General features: G+C 34.8%; 1 protein-coding gene across 2 annotated transcripts; it reads right to left on the bottom strand.

Annotated features, from left to right (window-relative positions):
- Window positions 1–2807: 2807 nt before the first annotated feature.
- LOC129273604 (cilia- and flagella-associated protein 206-like) lies at window positions 2808–19864 on the bottom strand. 2 transcript variants are annotated; one of them, XM_054910663.2, is made up of 15 exons: window positions 19690–19864; window positions 16522–16738; window positions 15192–15282; window positions 13912–14100; window positions 13272–13430; window positions 12776–12868; window positions 12201–12313; window positions 9830–9949; window positions 8846–8950; window positions 8274–8360; window positions 7521–7625; window positions 6907–7149; window positions 5812–5955; window positions 5290–5378; window positions 2808–4850 (listed from the first exon to the last, which is right to left on the bottom strand). In XM_054910663.2, the coding sequence occupies exons 2-15, from the start codon at window positions 16711–16713 to the stop codon at window positions 4709–4711; spliced, it is 1872 nt and encodes a 623-aa protein (XP_054766638.2). In that variant the 5' UTR covers window positions 16714–16738; window positions 19690–19864; the 3' UTR covers window positions 2808–4708. The 2 variants fall into 2 exon arrangements, with proteins under 2 accessions (XP_054766638.2, XP_063964133.1); XM_064108063.1 differs by having other exon boundaries at window positions 16522–16731; window positions 19690–19861.
- Between the last annotated feature and the right edge of the window lie 1250 nt (window positions 19865–21114).

Raw genomic sequence — 21114 nt, 5'->3', positions numbered from 1 at the left:
ATCTTTTAATTTCTTTACTTTTCTTTCGCTTTGTTTCATTTATTCTTCATCGTTCTTCCTTTTTTATTTTCCCTTTTAATTTTATCCCTTTCTTTCTTTTCTTGAATAAGTCTTTATTTCTGCTTTTATTCTTTCCCCTTTCTCTCTTCCTTTCCTTTTCTTTTCATTTTTTTTCTTCCGTCACATTTTTGCAATCTTTTTATTTCTTCCTTATTTTTTTCTTTCATTCTTTCGTCTTTATATGTGCTTTTCCTTTTTTCCCCTTTTTCTTTCTTTCTTCCTTCCCTTAATATTATTTTTCCCCTTATTTCTTTTTTCTTTTCTTTTTTTCCTTTTTATTTTTGGGTTCTTTTTTTTTTTTTTCCGTTCGTTCATTCGTTTGTTCTTTCTTTTATTTTTTTTTCAATTTCTGCTTCCTGACACTCTTGTGTCTTATTTACTTTCTTTTTTGTGTTTTATTCTTTATTCTCTCATTCTTTTCGTTCATTCTTTATTTACTCTCTTTCTTTACTTTCCTCTCTGTGTCTTTCTTCTATCAATTAAAAAAAATCTTTTTCTTTATTCTTTCCATTAATGTTTTGTCGTTTTCTTTTTTTATTCATTCTTCACTTTTCTTGACTTTTTATTTTCCCTTTTCGTTCCTTTTCTTTATTTGAATTTACCTTTCTTTCTTTTTTATCTTTCTGTAATCTTTATTTTTGCTTTAATTTTCCTTTAATTTTTTCTCTCTCATCTTTATTTCTTTGTTTCATTTTCCTTTTCCTCTCTTCCTTCACTTTTTACATTTTTTTATTCTTTCGTTTTCTCTTTCTTTCACATTGTCTTTTCTTTTTCACTTCTTTATTACTTCATTTTATCCTCTTTTAATCTTTTTTATTTTGTCCTTTTACTTTTTTCCTTTAAGTTTCTTTCTTTTCTTTCTTTATTTTTTCTTCCTCACTTTATCATTGATAATCGTTCTATTTCTTTTTCCTTATTTTTATTATTTTTTTTTTCTTAAGTCCTTTTAGATTGCTTACTTTCGTTTACTCTTTATTTCTTTCATTATTTTCTGCTTTGTTCCTTTCATCTTTTTTTTTAATTTCTGCTTCATTCTGACACCTTTCTGTCTACTTACTGTCTTTCTTCATATTTTATTGTTTATTCGTACCTGCTTTATTTACTTTTTTTCTTTCTTTATTTTGTGCACGTGTCTCAAAATAATTATCAGTCATTGCGTACAAAATGCCTATTTCGCGCAATGCGCCAGAAACAGTGTACGCACAGCGCCCATGATATTCTCTTGACATAAGGAACGCTTCTATTGGTTAAACTGCCAATATAAAGCGCATTTTGATTGGTAATATCCTAAAAATGGGCGTGTTGAAGATAAGAAGGAGGCAGTCCTTACAAAGATAAGAACGCGTTAAGAAGATTTTCAGAATACCGATTTGCAATGATTTTAGCGTCTTCTTATCTCAATGAGATAAGATAAAAGATAAGAACAAAGATAAGAACGTTTTCAGAATACCACCCCAGGGCCCTGTCTTACAAAGACTTGCGACTGATCCGATCATCCACACCTATGGAAAGCCAGCAGTGTCAACATCTAAAATGCATGTTTGTTCAAAAGATTTTCTAGATATGTATTATCATACATTCATCGTTTTCTTGGAAACTCATGACATGTGCTTCTCTTTGTTTACAAAGGACATGGTGCAGATTTCCTGGATAAAAAATCATGACATTGTTGGATTTCCATAGAGTTATGGGGCCGATTGCTCGAAAGGGTCTTTCCAAGGACCGTCTTTCGTGTTGCCCATTTTTTATGATGCGCTATAAGCGGGGTGTTTCTGAAATTTATGATAAACAAATAAAATTCGTAAGCTAGCTTTTAAATCAAATTTTATACAATTTCATGAGATATCACATCACTTTATAAAAAAATATTTTTGTTTATTCTAACGGACAAATAAAATATATTTGCAGATAATTTATTTGAAATGCATTTTACATGGCGTATCATAAAAGATGGGCGACACGAAAGACGGTCCTTGCAAGGACCCTTTCGTGCACTCGGCCCAAGGTTGATTATTGGATCAATCGTAACTCTTTGTAGGACGGGTCCCAGTTTTGATAAGGCATATTTAGGCCCTATTATATTCAGAGCCAGGTTTCAAAGTCCCATTAATTAATTGCTTCATATATCTTAGGAGATCAAATGTTGATACAAAAGCCAGAGAGAACCCCAAACTCACTCACAAAAGTAGCATAGTTATACCTTTGCATAACTCAACACCCATTAATGTAAAAGGATCTATTAGCATGCATATCGGCAGCGTTTATTTTTTCATTCGATCACTTAATGAATCATTTTAAATCTCTTTATTCCTTTTGATATAAAGTCTATCCTTCCCTTTTTGTCTTAGCATTCAATGTACCATTTAAATTATATTTGTATTAGATTTTTTTTTAAGAAAGAGAGGGGAGGAGGGAGAGAGTAGATTGAGATAGGCGGAGCGGGGGGGGGGGGGGGTGCCGGACTATAAAAATCTTCACCTTTTCCAGTGGTGGATCCAGGAGGGGGGGCAATATTTTGGTTTTGATGAGTGCACTCTTGATCAGGGGCATACATTCCCTGCACACTTGCCTGCATGGATTCCCATTGTGTCTTCATACAGGGAGGGAGGGGGCTGGGGGGCGGCTGGGGTTATCAAATAAGTAGGAAAGTAATTTCTCAATGAGGATTATGAAAAACCACTCACATTTATCAAAACATTTTCAAGCCAGATTTTTTTTCCTACAAAGAAAGACATAAACTAAATAAGTTCTTCTGAATACTTCTTAATTCTTTACTTTTCAAATTTGTACATGTGCATATCAAACATGTTTAAATTTAACACCCATAAACATGTACGTTAATCCATATCATTATTATTTACAATGGATGCAAACTGTACAAAAACCTATGTAAATGCTACTATACGATGGTATTTGTAAAATAAACTATGTGCATATGTATGGAAGGACGGCATAGTGAACCCAATTATCACACAAAGAGAGGACAAATCCCGAATTTGGACTCATCATACCAGGTTTGAATACAACCAGTATTTTCCATAGGATGGCAGCAGTTACAGAATAGAATGTTTCAATATAACATTATCATAAGGATATAATAGTGCATATAATCTTATGTACATATCTCATACAATAGGCCTGCATACTAAAAAATAACAGAATAGATTATATATTGTTACACTTGATACACGAGACAGAATCTACCATAACCCACCCATGATGACATAAATGAAATGTTAGGTGCACACATAATTAGATAATAACATCTTACAAAGTTCATTTAATCGTTTATTTGTAAAGCTTGGATATTTCGTTTTTACAAATATGAATATGAAACATTGCTGAAAATTCTGATTATGCATTTGACATGTCTCAAAGCTAATTTATTTTTTTAATCATTCTTTTTATTGCATAGGAAGTGCATAGTTTTTGTAGAATGGGGTACATATGTGTAAAATAACTAAAAACAGCTTTCGAGGGAAAGAAAGATTGGCGTAATATATTGTACTGTCATTACTGAAGTTAATAATTCCGCGCCAGCATAATGTAGGGTGGGGTTAGAATAATGATAATCAATGTATTTTGGAAGTAACGTTACAGTGTACACAGAGATAGACTATACAGGAACGGCACATTAATCACTTTGTAACAATCGATCATTATAAAAATCATATTAAAAAACCCTATACCAAGTGCAACTGAACAAATATGAACAATTCACAAGCAGAATTTGAGAGGTGGGTTTGTGCACTAGTATGATTATCATGTCTGTTTTCAAGACCTTTCTTATTTTACATTTCTGGCAAATGCACAACATTAACATTAGAATAAATGACTGAAATTTTTGTGAACAATGAGCACATTGTTACACACCTGTCATATTTTCAAGAGCAGATTTGTTTTGTTAGATTATTTCACCATGTTCAATATTTGTTGAAACTCAAAATACAGAGATCTCATATTCCACATTTGTGATAATCATATCAAAGTATCTGTAATTCTTCTGAATGCAATCTTGAATCGCCTAAACCTTACCACTGAATTTATCTATGCAAACGATGATAACTACCATGGTACAACCGTTAAGCAGCTAGTTGAAATCAAGGTTCTATGGAAGTCACTAGGAAGTCACCACTGCTGGCAAAGATATCATCAACAGTAAGCTTCTGCAGCAACAAAGTTATGAGATAACAAGATTTCTGCTTTGAAAGATAACATCATTAACAGTCGTACAGAAGCTGTTCAATTTCTTCAGAATACGACTTCAACATCAACTGCAAATTAACCAGTGACATTGGAAAAACTGGTCAACAGTCCATCAGACTTGAGGTATCCATGAAGTTACCACTGATTGAAAGGTTCTTATCAATGGTAAATTTTATGCAATGAGGCCCTGACGTAACAAACTTAATGATATAGAGATATAATTTGACTTGCCCCATTGACTCTGTTCTATCATACCTCACATATAATTCTATAATTATTTTCTGTGATTTTAGATTGGCAATTTCAACATGTAATCAGTGTCAAAACAAGTCTAGCTCTCTGTAAACAACTGCAGGTGCAAAAAGCGATGTGTGATTGGATGGGTGTGTGTGTGGAGGGGGGGGGGGGGTGGGGGTGGGTCCGTTGTCATATGGGTCAAGCTCTATGTCTGGTCAACATCCAGTGTCAGGTCCATCTTGGTCATGACCGTGGTCTTGGTCTGACCACCACGAAGGCCGGCCAGGAAGGTCTGAGGCTTAGGCACGTTGGAGTAATCATCTCTCAGCGTTTGGATGGTTTGGTCCCTGGAGTAGAAAAAAGAAATAAATATTAAAGTTGTTGTTATTGCTTTATTATTTTATTCAATGTCAGTATTCTAATGAAATAGTGGTAATAATACATCGAAGTGAGAGACTCAATGATTGAATCACACAGATATGCATAGTAAAAAGAGATAAATCTAATAGAATGTGGCTGAAAATATTCAAACATCATCTTTGATATGCGAGCAAGCTTCTTTGCAAGGACATTATGAATTTAAAAAAATGTATTTTCCATCGACAGAAAGTTATATTATTCAGTGTGTCTTCTCATGGTCGCTTTTAGAAGTGCAATTAAAACTTTCATTTCCAGATGAATCCCAGTCTAACTTAAACTGTGATATCAAAATGATTAACTTGATTTCCATCAAAACTGGATGTAGTCATTTTCCTAAATGAGCTGTTGAAATGCAAAATAACTTACTTTGGTAGGTATACTTGAGATACATTGTCTCGTCTCATGTTACTTAGGTTTGTCTGTGCTGAATGGGTGACTTTGGTCCTGAGGTTAGCCTGAAAAGAATAAATGGAATTAGAATTATAAGATGTTGGTTTATTTATCTATTGAATCTCTTTTCTTCCCTCCATCCATTCATTTATTAATCATGCAATGATTCATGTATATCCAGATTTTATATGAACATTTATTCACAATTTCATTCATTATTTTGCTTGATTGTTCGTTCGTTCATTCATTCGTTCATAATCCAATGTTTCACTAATTCATAATCTATTATTTAATCATCAAATTCCTTCATTACATCATTAATTAATCAACTAATTCATCCATCCATCCATCTATTCAATAATCATTCATTCATTCATTAATTCATTCATGATAAGGATTGATTGTGGCCTCTTACTGGTAAAAGTAAAATAGTCACAGCTGATGCAAGTTTTCTCTGGTATTTATGAGTAAATAATATCCACCTCAATAGAAACATACCAGTTTGATTGCCTTGCGCCTCAGTTCCCATTCATTCCACTCATAAGACTTGACAATGTTTGACTCGATAGGATGAACCTCTGTCTGGATTCCCATGTCACATTTTGTGATTGGTTTCTCAATCATCTGACCCTGATCTTTGCCCTGGAGAAAGAAAGAATAAAAGGAAATAGTTGAAATTTTGGACAGCAGTCAGAGACATTGACTTTTAAAGTGTACATACTAAGAGTCTTGGTATAGGATTGGTCAAAAGTTGATCACATGATAAATGAGATGTGTTTCGCTGATCACTTCAACCAATAGAGTCATAATGCATTATGGCTGATTTTGAATACATGCATATGTAAAATTACTTGTCAGAGGTCATTGCCACTCAACTATTTTATTTTCATCTTTCTCCATCTCGTGCAGTGATGGTTGCCCAAGATCTAGCACAAGATATCAAAAAGCAATACAATATGTAACAAAGAATATGTTGATATGCATTTTCTTAACATACATTTGACCAGAATCCTAGAGTCAGAAAAAAAAAGCAGTATGGACCTTCATTTCATGATTTACATACATTTTCTAATTTCATGCATAAATATCAATTCATATACCAGAAAATTAAATAAAAACATTGAGTAAAATGTAACTGTGGAACCCTTTAATCTATGTGTTATCTACCATAATAGCAAACAGTTGTCATGATCATGTGTTCCATGTCCAATATTTTTTTTCTGGGGGTCCACAATGAAAGCATAGGGTGATCTATTGACCAGAAAAACCTCGTTGTTAGGACATTCTACAATTATATTTACCAAGAATATATCACACAAATTATGTAAACAGTGATGTATAATTTTCTATTCTATACAATTAGATGAGGAGTTGCAAAAAACCTACCAATATGTTTAATTACAAATCAAGCAGAAGTCTCTGAATCTAGCATAATTGAGCATTTTAAGAAAGGTGAGTGGCGATTGAATGCAAATCGACTACATATTTGCATTTAATAACAGGACTTGCACTTGAATTTTTTTACTTGTGTTTTATTTCGAATTGATCATAAGTTCATGCAATGCCCTATAGGAGTGATTGAAGAACATTTACCTGTGTATAAGGTGTGATAGTGGCAAACTGAGCGTGAAGTTCAAGCAGTTGGATAAGCTGAGGGGACTGCTTGGCGCATTCCGCCACGTAGGCAATGTACCGCTGGGGATCGCTGGCAAACTCGTACGCAGCCTGCTTGCTGGAGAAGACATAGTAGCGGTCCTGGTATCGCAGGACTCCTATGTCTGGGTTCCCCGGTAGGAGGAGACGATCGAATACGACCAGGGACCAACCACAATAACCCTGCAAATGAAGAGGATGGATGGGTTTGGGGAAGGAAATGTTTATTATGCATATTTCTCAATAAGGGGCTGCCACATTTCAAATAGGTATAACAACCAACTATGGACCACAAATATACAATATATAACCTTCTCATTTAAACATAACTGTTACAATCAATTGTAAATAATGATTACAACTCTTTTATGTTAGTGGATCCAGGAATGTTTTCAAACCTGGCCTTGAGACCACATTTTGCCAGCCTTGGACTTGGGCTGAGTCACATTTACAAAGACTAATGGGAGGTTTTCTCCAGCTGTGGCCTCGTGACTTGAAAGTACCGTCCTCGACTGCAACCCTGATCGGATCCTGCTCTTGCAAACTAAGATTACCTTGTACTGTAGAGGGAGCCTTTCAAAGTTCTTGGTTGTCTCAGGAAACAGCCAATCAACATTCTTGAAATCCGAGGGATTCACTCGATGATCTTTACCCAACGTCTATATTAAAGAGGTAATGAGAAAAATTCACATTAATCCTTATGTTGTTCATTCTCAAAATGCTGTAAGAATGTCTCTGAATACTTATTACCTCATTATGTCACTTCCCACTCTCACACATACCATTAATAGAACAGATTATATGTAGGCCTATATGCAAAATATGTCTTCTGTTAGCTATGATTTAAAATATGATCAAAGACATTTGGTGACATTACAAAGGTCTCGTTTTAAATAAAATACTGAACTTTGATGTGTGTTACATATTATTCTTAAGAATAAAATTCAACACTGCCCAGACAGAAAAAAAAGAAAATTAAATTTATGCAGACACTTTCAAGATATCTGTAGATGAAATATCAACATTTCATTTCTCTGCTTGGGAATCTTAACATATAGCAGTATATGAACTTGAACTGGTATGGTGTTTCCAGTCACTTGTACAATTCACGATTTGAACCACTAATAATGGTTTTTAGGGGCAAATTTTCAGGGCTCCACTATTACATATCACAGAAACAGGAGATAAATGGGAACTTTTAGTTCAGATTTCTAAAAAGCAAAATAAGTGTTAACCAAATGCCTTTATTAAATATTTTCTCTTTTCCTTTTCCTTCAATCAGAAAATATAAAGGAATGATATGATACCTCTTTTATCCTATCTTCATCACTTTTAATCTTGGTTCCTTCAAGAAATGGAGCAAGCATCTCAGCTGTAAAGAATTCACGATGATTCTGAAAATAAAGTAAAATAGACTAAAATATACCACACAAAACAACAACAAAATTTAAATAAATGCTGCTGGGAGACAAAATTTAGTGCAAAATTCAGGAGAGTTCAAAATATGGCTGCCATGACTACACAATTGGTGATTGAAGTTTGGTCAATTTCAATCTTTCATTTTGCGCTCACTTAAGTTGAAATTCAATCTTTTAATATCAAATTTGTTAACAATAATTTTAATGCGAAGTTGGTTTGTCAAGACATAATAAGGATTGGCCAAATTTCACTCTATTATATTAAAACAGGAAAAACTTAAGAGTGTCTCATTTAGCACAAAAAAGGGTCTTTAGCCATGCAATCATTCATAAGTAACTTACGATAAGCTAAATGGAATAAACCCTTGGTGTATTATTGTTTACGAGACACTTGCGGTTGGAATCTCTGCATCCTATGTATTACATGAAAAGTGTGGTACCACAGGGAGACCTTTGCTCACCTTGTTATAGGGTTCCAAGCTGGCAAGGATGTTACTCAGGACACTCAGGAGTACCATCTCATCCTGGAAACCGCTCCAGATATGAGCCAGGTTGATGAACTGAGGCTGAAATCAAAAGAAAATCAAATATAAAGCAATTAGTGAGGTACACTCTCACTTGGGCTGATGAACAGTTAAACTCCACATGTAAATGATTCTTTAAACCCAGATTTAACCCTGAAATTAACAAGAGTTTTAATCCATCCTTCTATGGAATGCTATGCCTCATCACACTTCTTCAATATTCATGATAAAGATAACTTTCCAAATAATTCAGTGAAACCCATCATATACTCGTAATATCATATCCTTCTAATTTCTTTTCAAAATTATTGTTTGAAAAACTTTTCACTGCCTGAATGAAATACTTTGTTCTTGATGAATTATGTGACAAACCAAGCCAAGTTAGCCTTGGGTTAACTACAAGTCAACTGCTATGAGAATACTGTTCAACCCATGTCATCTAATTTCACTTCGTCAACTGGTAACCATTTTGCCACATATCCAACCTGCCTTTCCTATTTCGTCCAACGCACTTGGACTAAAATTATTTTGGCTATTAGAAGTAAAATGGTACTTAGATAAGTCACAAATAGGTCCAGGTGGTCATTAAGCCTTCTGACAATTAGACCAAGCACCATTTAGAAAAAAAGAAACATAGACCAAAAGGGTTAAATAAAAGTGAAGATAGCCTATCTGGCATTTAGATCAACTGGTTTATAGACCAAATGTGCATAAACTGTTGGTGAAACATGTGTCAATGTGATGTGTTGATTGACTAGTTATCTGTTCAGGGGAAACATTTGATGAAGGGCATGTCAGTGAAAATTACCTTTTTTACAACAATATTGAAATATGATAAAGATTTGAGAGAATGATTAAGCTTTGCCCTCCCTCTTCAAACTCTAAATTGAACAAAATTGCAATGATAATTCTTTGACTTACATAGACTTGAGCGGTAGGTACTGCAGTCTTTGACTGGACTGTAGCTTGCAGCTGTTCTAACCTAGCTCCTAACTGGGCCTCTAACATCTCCACCTGCTGTGCGCAGCTGATCACATCATTCTGCAAATTGGCAACACAAAGTGGAAAAAATACAATTTGATGTATAATGTTTTTTTTTAAATAAAATATACAATTAAATGTAATATATTTAGATGTACTTACAAGATCACATCATTCTGCAAATTGGCAACACAAAGTGGAAAAAATATAATTTGATGTATAATGGGTTTTTTTAAATAAAATATACAATTAAATGTAATATATTTAGATGTACTTTCAAGAATAAACAGGTTGAATATTTAATAAACAAGTAATGTATTCAGGTGCTTTTTGAAGAAGGTTTGCTAGGAGCCTGGTACAGGTGCCTGTTTCATAAACTTGTTATAACAAGTTTGCAATAACATTTAAAAGCTACGGAAATCCTTAAAGTTGATTGGTAAATTTACTGATAGTACTGATAGAAAATTTGTTATAGACAGTTTTAATTTGTTACTATAACAAGTCTTTATGAAACGGGACCCAGATCTATCAAGCCATATTTTTCTCATGAGAGTTGCATGCTGGCTGGCTGACTATAGCCAACATGGAAACTCAAAAAATCTATTCTGTAAAGATTCTAACTAGGGTAGCATTTCATGAAAAAAATATTTTGACTGACCAACTGTTATATGATACTAAAATCCTTGCATCTGATTGGCTCAGACCAAATTAGTCGGTGGAAATAACTATTTACTATTTGCTTCTTGAACACTCCCCAGATCTATATGCACATTACGATACAACTGTTAAAATTGATGTGTGCACCAAAGAATAGCTCACCTGCACGCAGCTTAACCCTTTGAACCCTGAATTAATTGGGACGGTCGTGACCCTCACCCTGCATTATTTGCAGATATATTAAGATTATCGGCAAAATGAAGGAATACATGAAATTTGCAATGAATGATTTCCTATTCTAATGATTCGAGCCCAGACATGTCAGCAACATCTGACTCCGCTTGTAGACTCTAATCGGGCAGGCCCGGCTGATGTTGTTTAGCTTCCCGTACTCCGGGGGGGGGGGGGGGGGGCACTCAAATTATTTTTTGATGGGGATGTGCCTCGCGAAACACTGAAATGGGGGTCTAAGGAACTGACTACAAGGGTGAAATACGGGGTCTTGGGAACTAAAAATGTACCTGGCCGTGTGAAAAACAGGGTCTACGGAATTAAATCAAACAGGGCGGGGAAAATGAGGTCATGGGAACGGCACATTGTACCGTAACGACTGCGATCACGCGCGCTCTATAGCTGGCTCTGTATTGTAGCTGAGGACTTTTGGCTTGATGGAGCCGTGCGTGTAGCTTGCTCTCCGATCCGGGGTACGGTAGATTTTCACGGCTCACTGTGGACAATTTTGGCAGGGCTTGGGAACGGAGGTGTTTCGTAACAGGGGTCTTGGGAGCTGGTTGGGGTGGCTTATGAACGGAAATTTTGTAAAATGTAGATGCTAGAGAACTGAAATTTAGGTCTGAAAAGGGGGGTCTTCAAAGCGGCACGTCCCTGTACCACCAATATATGTGAGTGCCCCCCCCCCGGGCCCGTACTACTGCTTTGACAGAAGTAAAATTCAACAACAGCTTACGCATAGTCCAAATACGACTCGCCATGTATTATCCCATGAGCCTTCTTGGAAGGGTAGTATATTTTGGTCATTTTTTATGTTAAAAACTTTATAAATGAAAGCCAAGTGTCGACAAAATTATAAACTGAAGTTATCGACTGAATGTGTCCAAAATGACGTCATTTTTTAAGGTCTGCCAATATCTAAAACCCATGGTTTTTTTAATCACATGACTTAAAGCCCGGGTTCAAAGGGTTAAATAAAAAAAAGAGGACACTAACTTGATTCTGTTCGGCAGGAATTATTAACATGTTTTAGCATTTTCCTACTAACTTTATTTTCAAGACTTTGTATTTCATGTTAATTCGAATAGGGCAGGAAGATCATCTTTGACGCAGTATATTCTGAATTCTACTGACCCCTTTAAAATCTCTTTTACACAATGTTCAGTGTGAATCTCTCCTAGATAGTGGATTATGACACTTACGATTCTCTGTAGCTGAACTTGGTTTGAAGCTATCAAACATCTTAAGGGCCCATTGCGATAAAAGTAGCATTGCCTAACTTCAAGATCAAATTCAAGTCCCAAAATATCCACTTCTAAATGGTTGGAAATCAAGTTGTGTTTGATTTTACGCGTTGCATTTGATTGCATCTTTTTGTGCAATACAGGCACCAGAGGATAGATTAACGAAGTTATGACCTCACCAAGATAATTCTCAAGAAAGCTTCATGTTGTCTGACGTTGATAAGAGCATCTCTCAACGCCTGTATCGATGGACCATCACTCACTTCTCCACTCATCATGCGCTCAATCAGTGCTGTGAATTACAGAAAATTAAAATCAAATGTATCACTTACTAGTAATCTGTCAAATACACAAATTATCGCAATCAATAAATTGAGTTACAAATCTCCTGATCGCAACAGCACCAAATGCTCTGTATAATCTCTTAAGAGAAACTGTCCTGACAAAACACTACTTAAAAAGAAAACATTTTATATAGCTAATCATTTAGTTTGGATCCAAATCTTGTTATTCATTCTATGTACATGTAAATGTTTATATATATTCATACATGTTTAACAAAACATTCGCAAACAAAGATTTCATGTAAATAAATGAGAACTGAATTGTGAAAACATAATTCTGACCTACATTCAGTGAGAGAATCCTAATTAAATCTAACACGGAGGTTACTCTTGATCTCCACAAAACCCTGAAAAGTTGAAAACATGCTGTTAAAAAGAAAAGATATTATATAACATTTAAATGATCTTACCTGTATATTTAAATGCAGTGCCACATGCCCTCTGGATGGCTGTGTCCACATTCTGAGTTGTAGCAGGAACAGCCTCATTTAAAATAGCTGGCACTGAAGGACAGAAAAAACAATGTATGAACAATGGACAATCAAATGAATTACTTAAGTTACTGATTTGTAATCTTATGAATGGATAAATATATCAAGAAAATATGAATAAATAAATGAACAAATACATGAACATTATAAATTTAAAAATTAATAGATTGATAAACAAATAAAATAATGAATAAATAGATAAGTATACTATAAGAAAAATATTAATATAAACAACTCAACATACTCCCCCCATCATGCCTTGTTTTCACCTCTCCATAATATCATAAATACAAACATTGTTTAATACCATCATTAATGTCATCATTTTGGGGGAATGATTTTTATGAAAATCAAATATGTTTCCTTCCAGAATTATAGATTGTAATCATAAGATTAGATATTTTAAGTAACTTACGATCATCAATGCCCTCCCCTCCTTTGCCACATTCTTTGTTGAAGAGACGAATACCGGTCACAATGTGAGTCAGCTCAATTAATTGACGTTCTTTATCACGTTTCACAAGAGACATGAACGTTCCAAGCTCTGTCTGTGGGAACACACTCTGTAGAGCAGCTGTAAATGGAGAAGATATACAACTAAGATATTATTTGATAATCTTTATCACATTTCACATATATGTCTGTGAGAACACACTTTAGAGAAGCAGCTGTGCATGGAGAAAAACAAAACCAAAGTTAATTGAATTGTTCTTGCACAGGCTTCAGCTTGTTCAAGATTTTTTTAAAACAATTAATATCAAATTGATGTTGGTATGGCATTTTGCTTTCAATATCATGTATCAGGAATTAAAAAAATATATATTAAATTTCAAATCATAAATGTGGCAACAAGTTAGGAAATTTGAAATCCTTGCCTTCTAAATAAAATTTGCCATTTAAGAACAACTTTCAACATTTTAACAATTTCATATAATGTCTTGATACTTGTGGTAGGTATGAGAAATTACTGATGAAAATTTAAGATAAATCCTGAAAATAAATCTTGTCCTTAAAAAGGAAACCAGGGAAGGGGGGGGGGGGAGAAATGTAATTACCAGTTGCCTCTCTGACCACAGCTATATCTGTTGGAGATCCAAGACCAGATCGAAGAAGAACAGCAGAGACTATCTTTCTGTACAGACTCTCTAGTTCATCTCTGGTCCTGGCCCTGCTATCTGTGATCTCTCGGATGACAGGCGTCAGTCTCTGTTCCAAGACCCGGCGATGCTCCTCCAGAAAGTCACCTAATTATGATAATACCATTCCTCTTTTATACAGTGCTTACCACATCGGAAAGACCTCTCTGAGCAAAATCTAGATACTGCATGTGTGTTTTATTGATCCAATCATCAGAATCTAGCTTGCCCACATATTATATCAAGGATTGTACAAATTCAAAGATAAGGACAAGCTTTAATATGGAGATTTAAAAAAAAAATAATTGAAATGGTCAACATATTTTACCATTGTTGTAAAAGTTAAAATGTCACTCAATCTATACATCCGCTCCGATACTCAATCTGACTTTCACCAATACACAACATATTCCATAAAATAAGTAATGGGGTAATAGTTTCAGTTTTAAATAAAGAATTTATTAAATGAATATTAAAAAGAATAAAGAGCTTCATCTAAATTATGTTTACCAGTAATACTAATAGGTATTTTAAAATCTTTTTCCAAACCTATTAAAACTTTCATTATCACTCATCTCATTGTTTTATATGACACACTTTTCTTTTCTCTCAATTTCTTTTAAAGTTATTTCTTTTAATCAAAGCAAAGTTCTGATTTCAAAAAGTATGTTAACTCTGCAAATCAAATTAGATGATAAATTGGGTTACCAGCATACATTGTCTGAATGAGAAAAAGAGAACACTTATAAGTGTTCAACATTAATCAGTCATCAAGATAATTATCTGAAAGGTAACACTTTTTAAGAATTTACCACACACTCTATGAGGATGTTGCAAGAAACTGATTATGCAGGTGATGACAAAATGTCAACTCCAAATTTACAATTAGAAAAAGCAAATTATTTAACTATAAAAATATATTTTCTCTTGCCAGAAATAGATCAGTATTTAACTGAAATCTAACCATCAATTGTTATGCTTATGATTAATTAATGGACCTAACAATGACTTGAAATGAATTGCATCCAATTCATCGCTGGGGCCTGTTGCATGAGTTACCATTATAACAATGCCATTGAATGGTAACATCCCTGAAATCTTTGATTCTGATTGGTTGATTAGCATTGTAACCATGGTAGTTACCATTGGATGACACAGTTACTATAACAAATTTAAGGCTATGGGGCCCTTGGTCTTACTTCTTGAGGTGTAGTTCATATCAAAGTAGACTTGCATCTTGACCGTATCCAGAGCAGATGACCGGGAATCTAGAAGTCTATCAACACAGATCTAATAGGGAAAAAAGAGAAAAGTGAGGAATCATATTATCATCTCATAAGACAGGGATAACTACATAAATTGGGCAAGGATGGATACACTATTGTGCAAACAAAAATAGGCCTATGAAATGGGATATCATTGTATCTAACTCAACTGGATCAGCCACTGGGTCGGACAATATTTGGTAAATCTTTTCTAACCATTGTTTTAGCAAACAAGTGAGCACCTCTGGCAGTCTCGCCTGCATTACCTGATTCAATATAGCAGCAGTGTTGACTTTGAAAACTAAGTACTATAAAATAATTATTCACAAACACCATTCATATAATGATACAATACTACGTTCATTGACCCTAAATGACATTTGACCTTGATCATGTGACAAAAGACTAGTCAGTGATACTTGATTACCCCTATGTCCATATTTCATAAACTTTCTAAATTATGATGGTAATTCAACAAATACCCCCAATTTGGCCAGTTTGTTGACCCTAACTGACCTCTGACCTTAATCATGTGACCTGAAACTCAGGCAGGATATTAAGTACTACTTCACTACACTTATGTCAAAGTTTCAAGAACTAGCTTCATATACTTTCTAAGTTATGATGACATTTCAAAAACTTTACCTTAGGTTAAGATTTTGATTATGGTCTAAGTTCATTGACCCTAAATGACCTTTGACCTTAATCATGTGACCTGAAACTCAAGCAAGATGCAAAGTAATACTTGATTGACCTTAATTCCAAGTTTCATGAACTAGGTCCATACACTTTCTAAGTTATGTCATTTAAAAAACTTAAGATTTGATGTTGACGCTGCCACCGTCGGAAAAGCGGCGCCTATCATCTCGCTCTGCTATGCAGGCAAGACAAAAATGATCTGGGATATTCAATTGATCCACAAAATAAACAATAAACTGACAACTTCCCCCATCCAGCCATACAAAAATGAAAATGTAAAAAAAATACTAACAAAATTCCCCCAACAGTCCAACACCTATTGAAAATCAACATAAACAACCTCCTTGTGGATAATGTGTAATGGAGACAGTCTGTTATTTGAATGGGATCTTGCATCTCTCAATTAGTGAAAGGATCATGTTAGCGAAGGTGAATAAACTATTTTTTTGGTAGTTATCAAACCCATGTGATGAGAAATGTGATTATTTTTAAAGATAAAATACATCTGTACCCTTTATCATTATCTTCTATGAACATTTCTGCTCCTATCTCATACTGTACATACCTTTATCAGCCGCTGGACATCATCTTTGGTAAGCGTACGGTCGACATTGAATTCATTGGATGGGTCCAAGACTACTGCCTTGACCATGAAAGCTACCAAGGTTTCTGAGACGGCTTGCCCTTTGCTTGCACATTCCTGGGCAATCTCTCGGATGATATTCTTGATGACACTCTCTGCCTGAGCTCTTGACATGATGGTTCTTTGATTTTACTGCTGGCTGAAATTTCAGAAAGAAACAACAGGATGCAACTTTTAGTTAAGTTTAAGAAATAAATAAAATATTCTGGCAACAAAGTACAGGATTAGCCTTCGGTTTTCTTTGTACAATGAGGTAACTTACACTTTTTTGGATACAGACTATTCATCGAGCTATAATTTATTATATTAAAATTTCAAACAAAGAATTAGTTTTTCAAAAGGCTTGTAACAAAATTTGCAGAAGTACCTTTTGATTAACTCTACCAGTAGGACCCTAAAATCCAGCAGCAAAAATAAGAACAAGTCAAAAGGTATTCAGTACAGATGGCAGAATATTCGCTTTAGTGAGTTTAGAGCTATTTTCTTCTTGTCACTGTCAGCGCAGTGATAATCAATGGAATATTTAGCACAAAGTCACAAAGTTAACTTGTACGTCAATCTCTGCAAATATTAAAATTGTAATAGCTTTGATAACTTGTACATGAATATCTGCATAGTTACAAAGGTAGCTGGTTAATTATGTGCGTGATTCTAAAATTTATAAACACAAATCTTATCTACTGACAGATATTCATTTGAAAAATCTGAGTCAAAATGGTGAGAGTATATATTTATAATGAATTTCAGGCATTTCATGTAATGCAATAAAAATGCAGCCATTGTTATCAAAATCCCAAATCGTGTGTAAAGTGAATGGGTGGGCAGACATGGGGCACCGCACTGGTTCACTGCAATCCCGTTCTGTAGACCCGGTTTTTCACACTGCCCGGTATATATTTAGTTCCAAAGACCCCATATTTTACCCTTGTGGTCAGTTTCTTAGGCCCCATTTCAGAGTTTCATGAGGCACATCCCCATCAATATAATTTGAGTGCCCCCCCCCCTGGGACTGCAACCACCCTGCCTCTATGGGTAATCTACATGTACATGTAGATCTATAGGTTTACAGTACACAACACAAATTCTTAAAAATATCCCTTTTGTAACCCCAAATACCGACTTATTTCTCATTAGTAACTTGGAAATCTTCTTTTTTATTTGCAATAGTGCTCAAACTGTAATTTAAATTATAGGCCCTCTGTTGGTGGAAAGTAAAATTGCAAGAAAAATGTCATTCAACAATCTCTATTTTTAATCTATTAAAAATAATTAAAAGAATTCATTTACTTCAGAGCCAAGTTATATGAATAGTTGTAACTTGTATGGTAAGGAGTCCTAAAGCTACGCACCAGTCATTGTGCGTGCAATGGAAAAATGCGCACTCTCTGTGTGGAATTTTTTTACAGAGGCTGCAAGAAATCACTACATGCAGAGAAAACCTGCAACATTCACTTTAATTTAATACACTGTATTTTCCTATTTTAGATAATATGAACATATTTTAGAAATTGAGGCATAGCCATAGGAAATACTATTTTTTTGCATGATAAATCAAGTGCATAGCTTTAGGACCCAGTACATCAGGCGGCCGGCGGCAAAATCAAGAAGTCTTCGGAAAACACAGCAGGATTTTCGTTTTAGCGAGATTTGTGATGTTTTCTTCTTGGTTAACAATAACAATCTTTTACCACAAATTAGAGACAATCAGACAATGTCAATAAGACAATCAGTTCAGATATCAAAATTGCTAGTTTTTATCATTTGTAAACAAAGTGCATAGCTTTAGCCAGGTCCCCCATCCTATTGGAAATTGACAGAGTAAACAAAATTCAAGCATTTGCATTTGTCCCCATGGCCATGTCCATGAACAAGAGAAAATAAGCCAAATTGCATTGGCATTGGCCATTGCCAACCTTATTTCCCCACACGACTTCACAAGGAGTCCTAACAGAGAACGAGTTTATACCATAACCTGTCCTTGTTCATTGAATGAGTGGGGCAACGTAACTTTATCTGAAAATGACTGACTGCATTTTTCGCCCCCCCCCCTCAAAAAAAAAAAAAAAAAAAAAAGCCAAGAAAATTCATAAATCATAAAATTCATATTTCTCTGTCTCACTCTCAGTAGGGTGTCTGAAGCCACACTGAAAAGTGTCAGCATAAGACAGGCTGATTTAGGGAAAAATATGGCACATTTTTTTCGGGAAGTTCAGGCTACTAGAAAAATGTGATCTGAATTGATTATTAACTTGTGTTTGGCATGAATGGAAAGAGAAAATTCAGGGGCTTCTTTTGACAGTAAGGACAAGTTTATATGATCATTTTAAATAAGGATTTAGAGATAAATTGCAAACCCTTATTTTTGTGTGTGTTGAGATTGCCATTTCCCCATGCGTTTTCTATGGGAAAATAAATTTTCTGTTTTGCACAATTTTTTCACTTTGTCGCAATTTTTCATTGTGATCTGGTTTCCAAATATTTATAAAAATCATACCATCAGAAAGAGCATAAAAAATCCTATTGGACTCTTTATGGACAAGTTTTTGGCATTAATAATGAATTTATAACAGCTCTCGGAAGCTAAAAATTTGGATTTGTGTGTGTCCATTTCTTAACTACACAGTCTATGGCAGAGAAATGCTGAAAATTGACCTAATTTCATTCTTCTTTTTTGCAGCCAATTATTGGATTTTTAAAAAAAATTTTACATTTCTGTCCGTCTGAAGGTCATTTCTCTTCAAATTCACAAAGAAAATGTGATATTTTCTTGAAATAAGAAAAATAATTTTTTTCTCCAGACACGTCCCTACTCTCAGATTCTGGCAGGCAGAGATCATCTACTTACTCTTCAGAATGTAAGCATGGCCTGGTAAGGAACGATATTAACTGAAAATGTGTGGAATCTTAAAGAAATTCATGTTCTATGTTAAGCCAGATTCTTAGGTGGGCAAACAAACATGGCATGCATGGCAATTGGCATCGAAGACCAGGGCATACAATATTTACCAACAAGAAAGAGGACGCATGGGACTTAACAGAACGTAACATGCAAATTAAAATGGAATTTTCCATGGATGCTACCTTACTTACCAAAATATGAATAGAGATCTCTCATGGAATCATTCAAGATCTACATATACTACTCAAAATTCATTTCGGAAAACTTTTGAATTTGATGTAAACTGATAAATAAACTGATGTTTATGCGTCGTCCGGCAGATTCGTGTAAGATCGATGGCATGGAAACAGAACGGTAGAGGGCGTCGAATCTATGATCTTGTGTTTTAAAAAAAATCCCAAAATCAACAGCATGCAAACAGCAAAATCCCGGGGAGTAAATTCAGACTTTACTTTTGCTCAAAACTTGCTCCATATCAGCCTATTGAGGAAGATATGAATCTCACCGATCAGGCAATTCTGGCGCGAAGCGCAAGCAGAAGTTTTATTTAGTAACATGAAAGTCTTCCCTTCACATTATTTCATTCACTCGTCTTCCTCTTCTTTTTTTTTCTTGTCTTTCTTCTTCTTTTCCTTTTTTCTTTTCTTCTTTCTCCCTTTTTTTTTTGCTCTGCCAATTTTTTTCAGGGGGGCACCTGGGGGGGCACACCAAATCTCAGGGGGGGCACGTGCCCCCCAGGCCCCCCCCCCCCCCGTAGCTACGCCACTGCACATTAGCATTCGTATCAATTATAGATCACGATAATTATATTGTTATTATCTTCATTTTATATCAACATCATCAGCAACAGATTCAGCGGCAGCAACATCGCCACACTGCCACCACAACCACTGGCTCCACCACCGCCTTCATCATTACCATGACACCATCTACTATCATTTGTGTCGTTTTGGAATTTAGATTAAAAAGAAATAATTTTAATCCGGGAATAACCATATCGTACAAAGCAGGGACGGATCTACAGGGAGGGGTGACCGGCCCCTAATATTTTTTTATTCAAGTTGTGAAAAAAAGAGAGAGAAAGGGGGACGAGGATCGCGAAAGGGGGAGAAAAGAAAAGGAAAAGTATCGATTATTGTTTGAAAGTTCGTGCATATTTCAATGTATGTTTCATTCTATCACGTACGCACAGATATTTGGAGGATTTTAGATTTTCATTTTGAAATGGTCAGAATATTTGCAATTTTTTTTTTTTTTTTTTGCTCATTACGTCACTTATTTCCGTAAATCTCTATTTGGGATATTTAACATTTAGCTCTTTTCCCTTTTTCTGACATGCATTAAATAAAAAAATAACAACTTTTAAAGTAATTAGCCCAAGTATATAAGACTAACCAAATTGAATATTGGACGAATGTATAAGACCAAAGAAATTAGACGAACTGGTAAGAAGACAGAAAAGGTTAGACTTCATTGAATTCCAATAAGTCTTAATAAACCAAGCAAGCAGGGGATATCACATGGGGGTGACCACTTGTTATGACCTAGTTAAAAAAAAAGAGGAAACAAACTGTAAATGAAACAAGAAAAGAGAAGACCCTATTAAAAAGGGAAGT

The sequence above is a fragment of the Lytechinus pictus genome, chromosome 12 (assembly GCF_037042905.1).
Source record: "Lytechinus pictus isolate F3 Inbred chromosome 12, Lp3.0, whole genome shotgun sequence".
Taxonomy (NCBI): domain Eukaryota; kingdom Metazoa; phylum Echinodermata; class Echinoidea; order Temnopleuroida; family Toxopneustidae; genus Lytechinus; species Lytechinus pictus.
This window is presented reverse-complemented; position numbering and strand designations above follow the sequence as displayed.

What these genes read in the sequence shown, in the direction of transcription:
- LOC129273604 (XM_054910663.2), bottom strand. Translation starts at nt 16,713, where the DNA reads ATGTCAAGAGCTCAGGCAGAGAGTGTCATCAAGAATATCATCCGAGAG. An exon ending in CACTGCATTTAAATATACAG is followed by an intron (nt 12,314 to 12,775) that starts GTAAGATCATTT and finishes TGTAATTCACAG; the next exon opens with CACTGATTGAGCGCATGATG. An exon ending in ATGAAGATAGGATAAAAGAG is followed by an intron (nt 7,626 to 8,273) that starts GTATCATATCAT and finishes TCTTTAATATAG; the next exon opens with ACGTTGGGTAAAGATCATCG.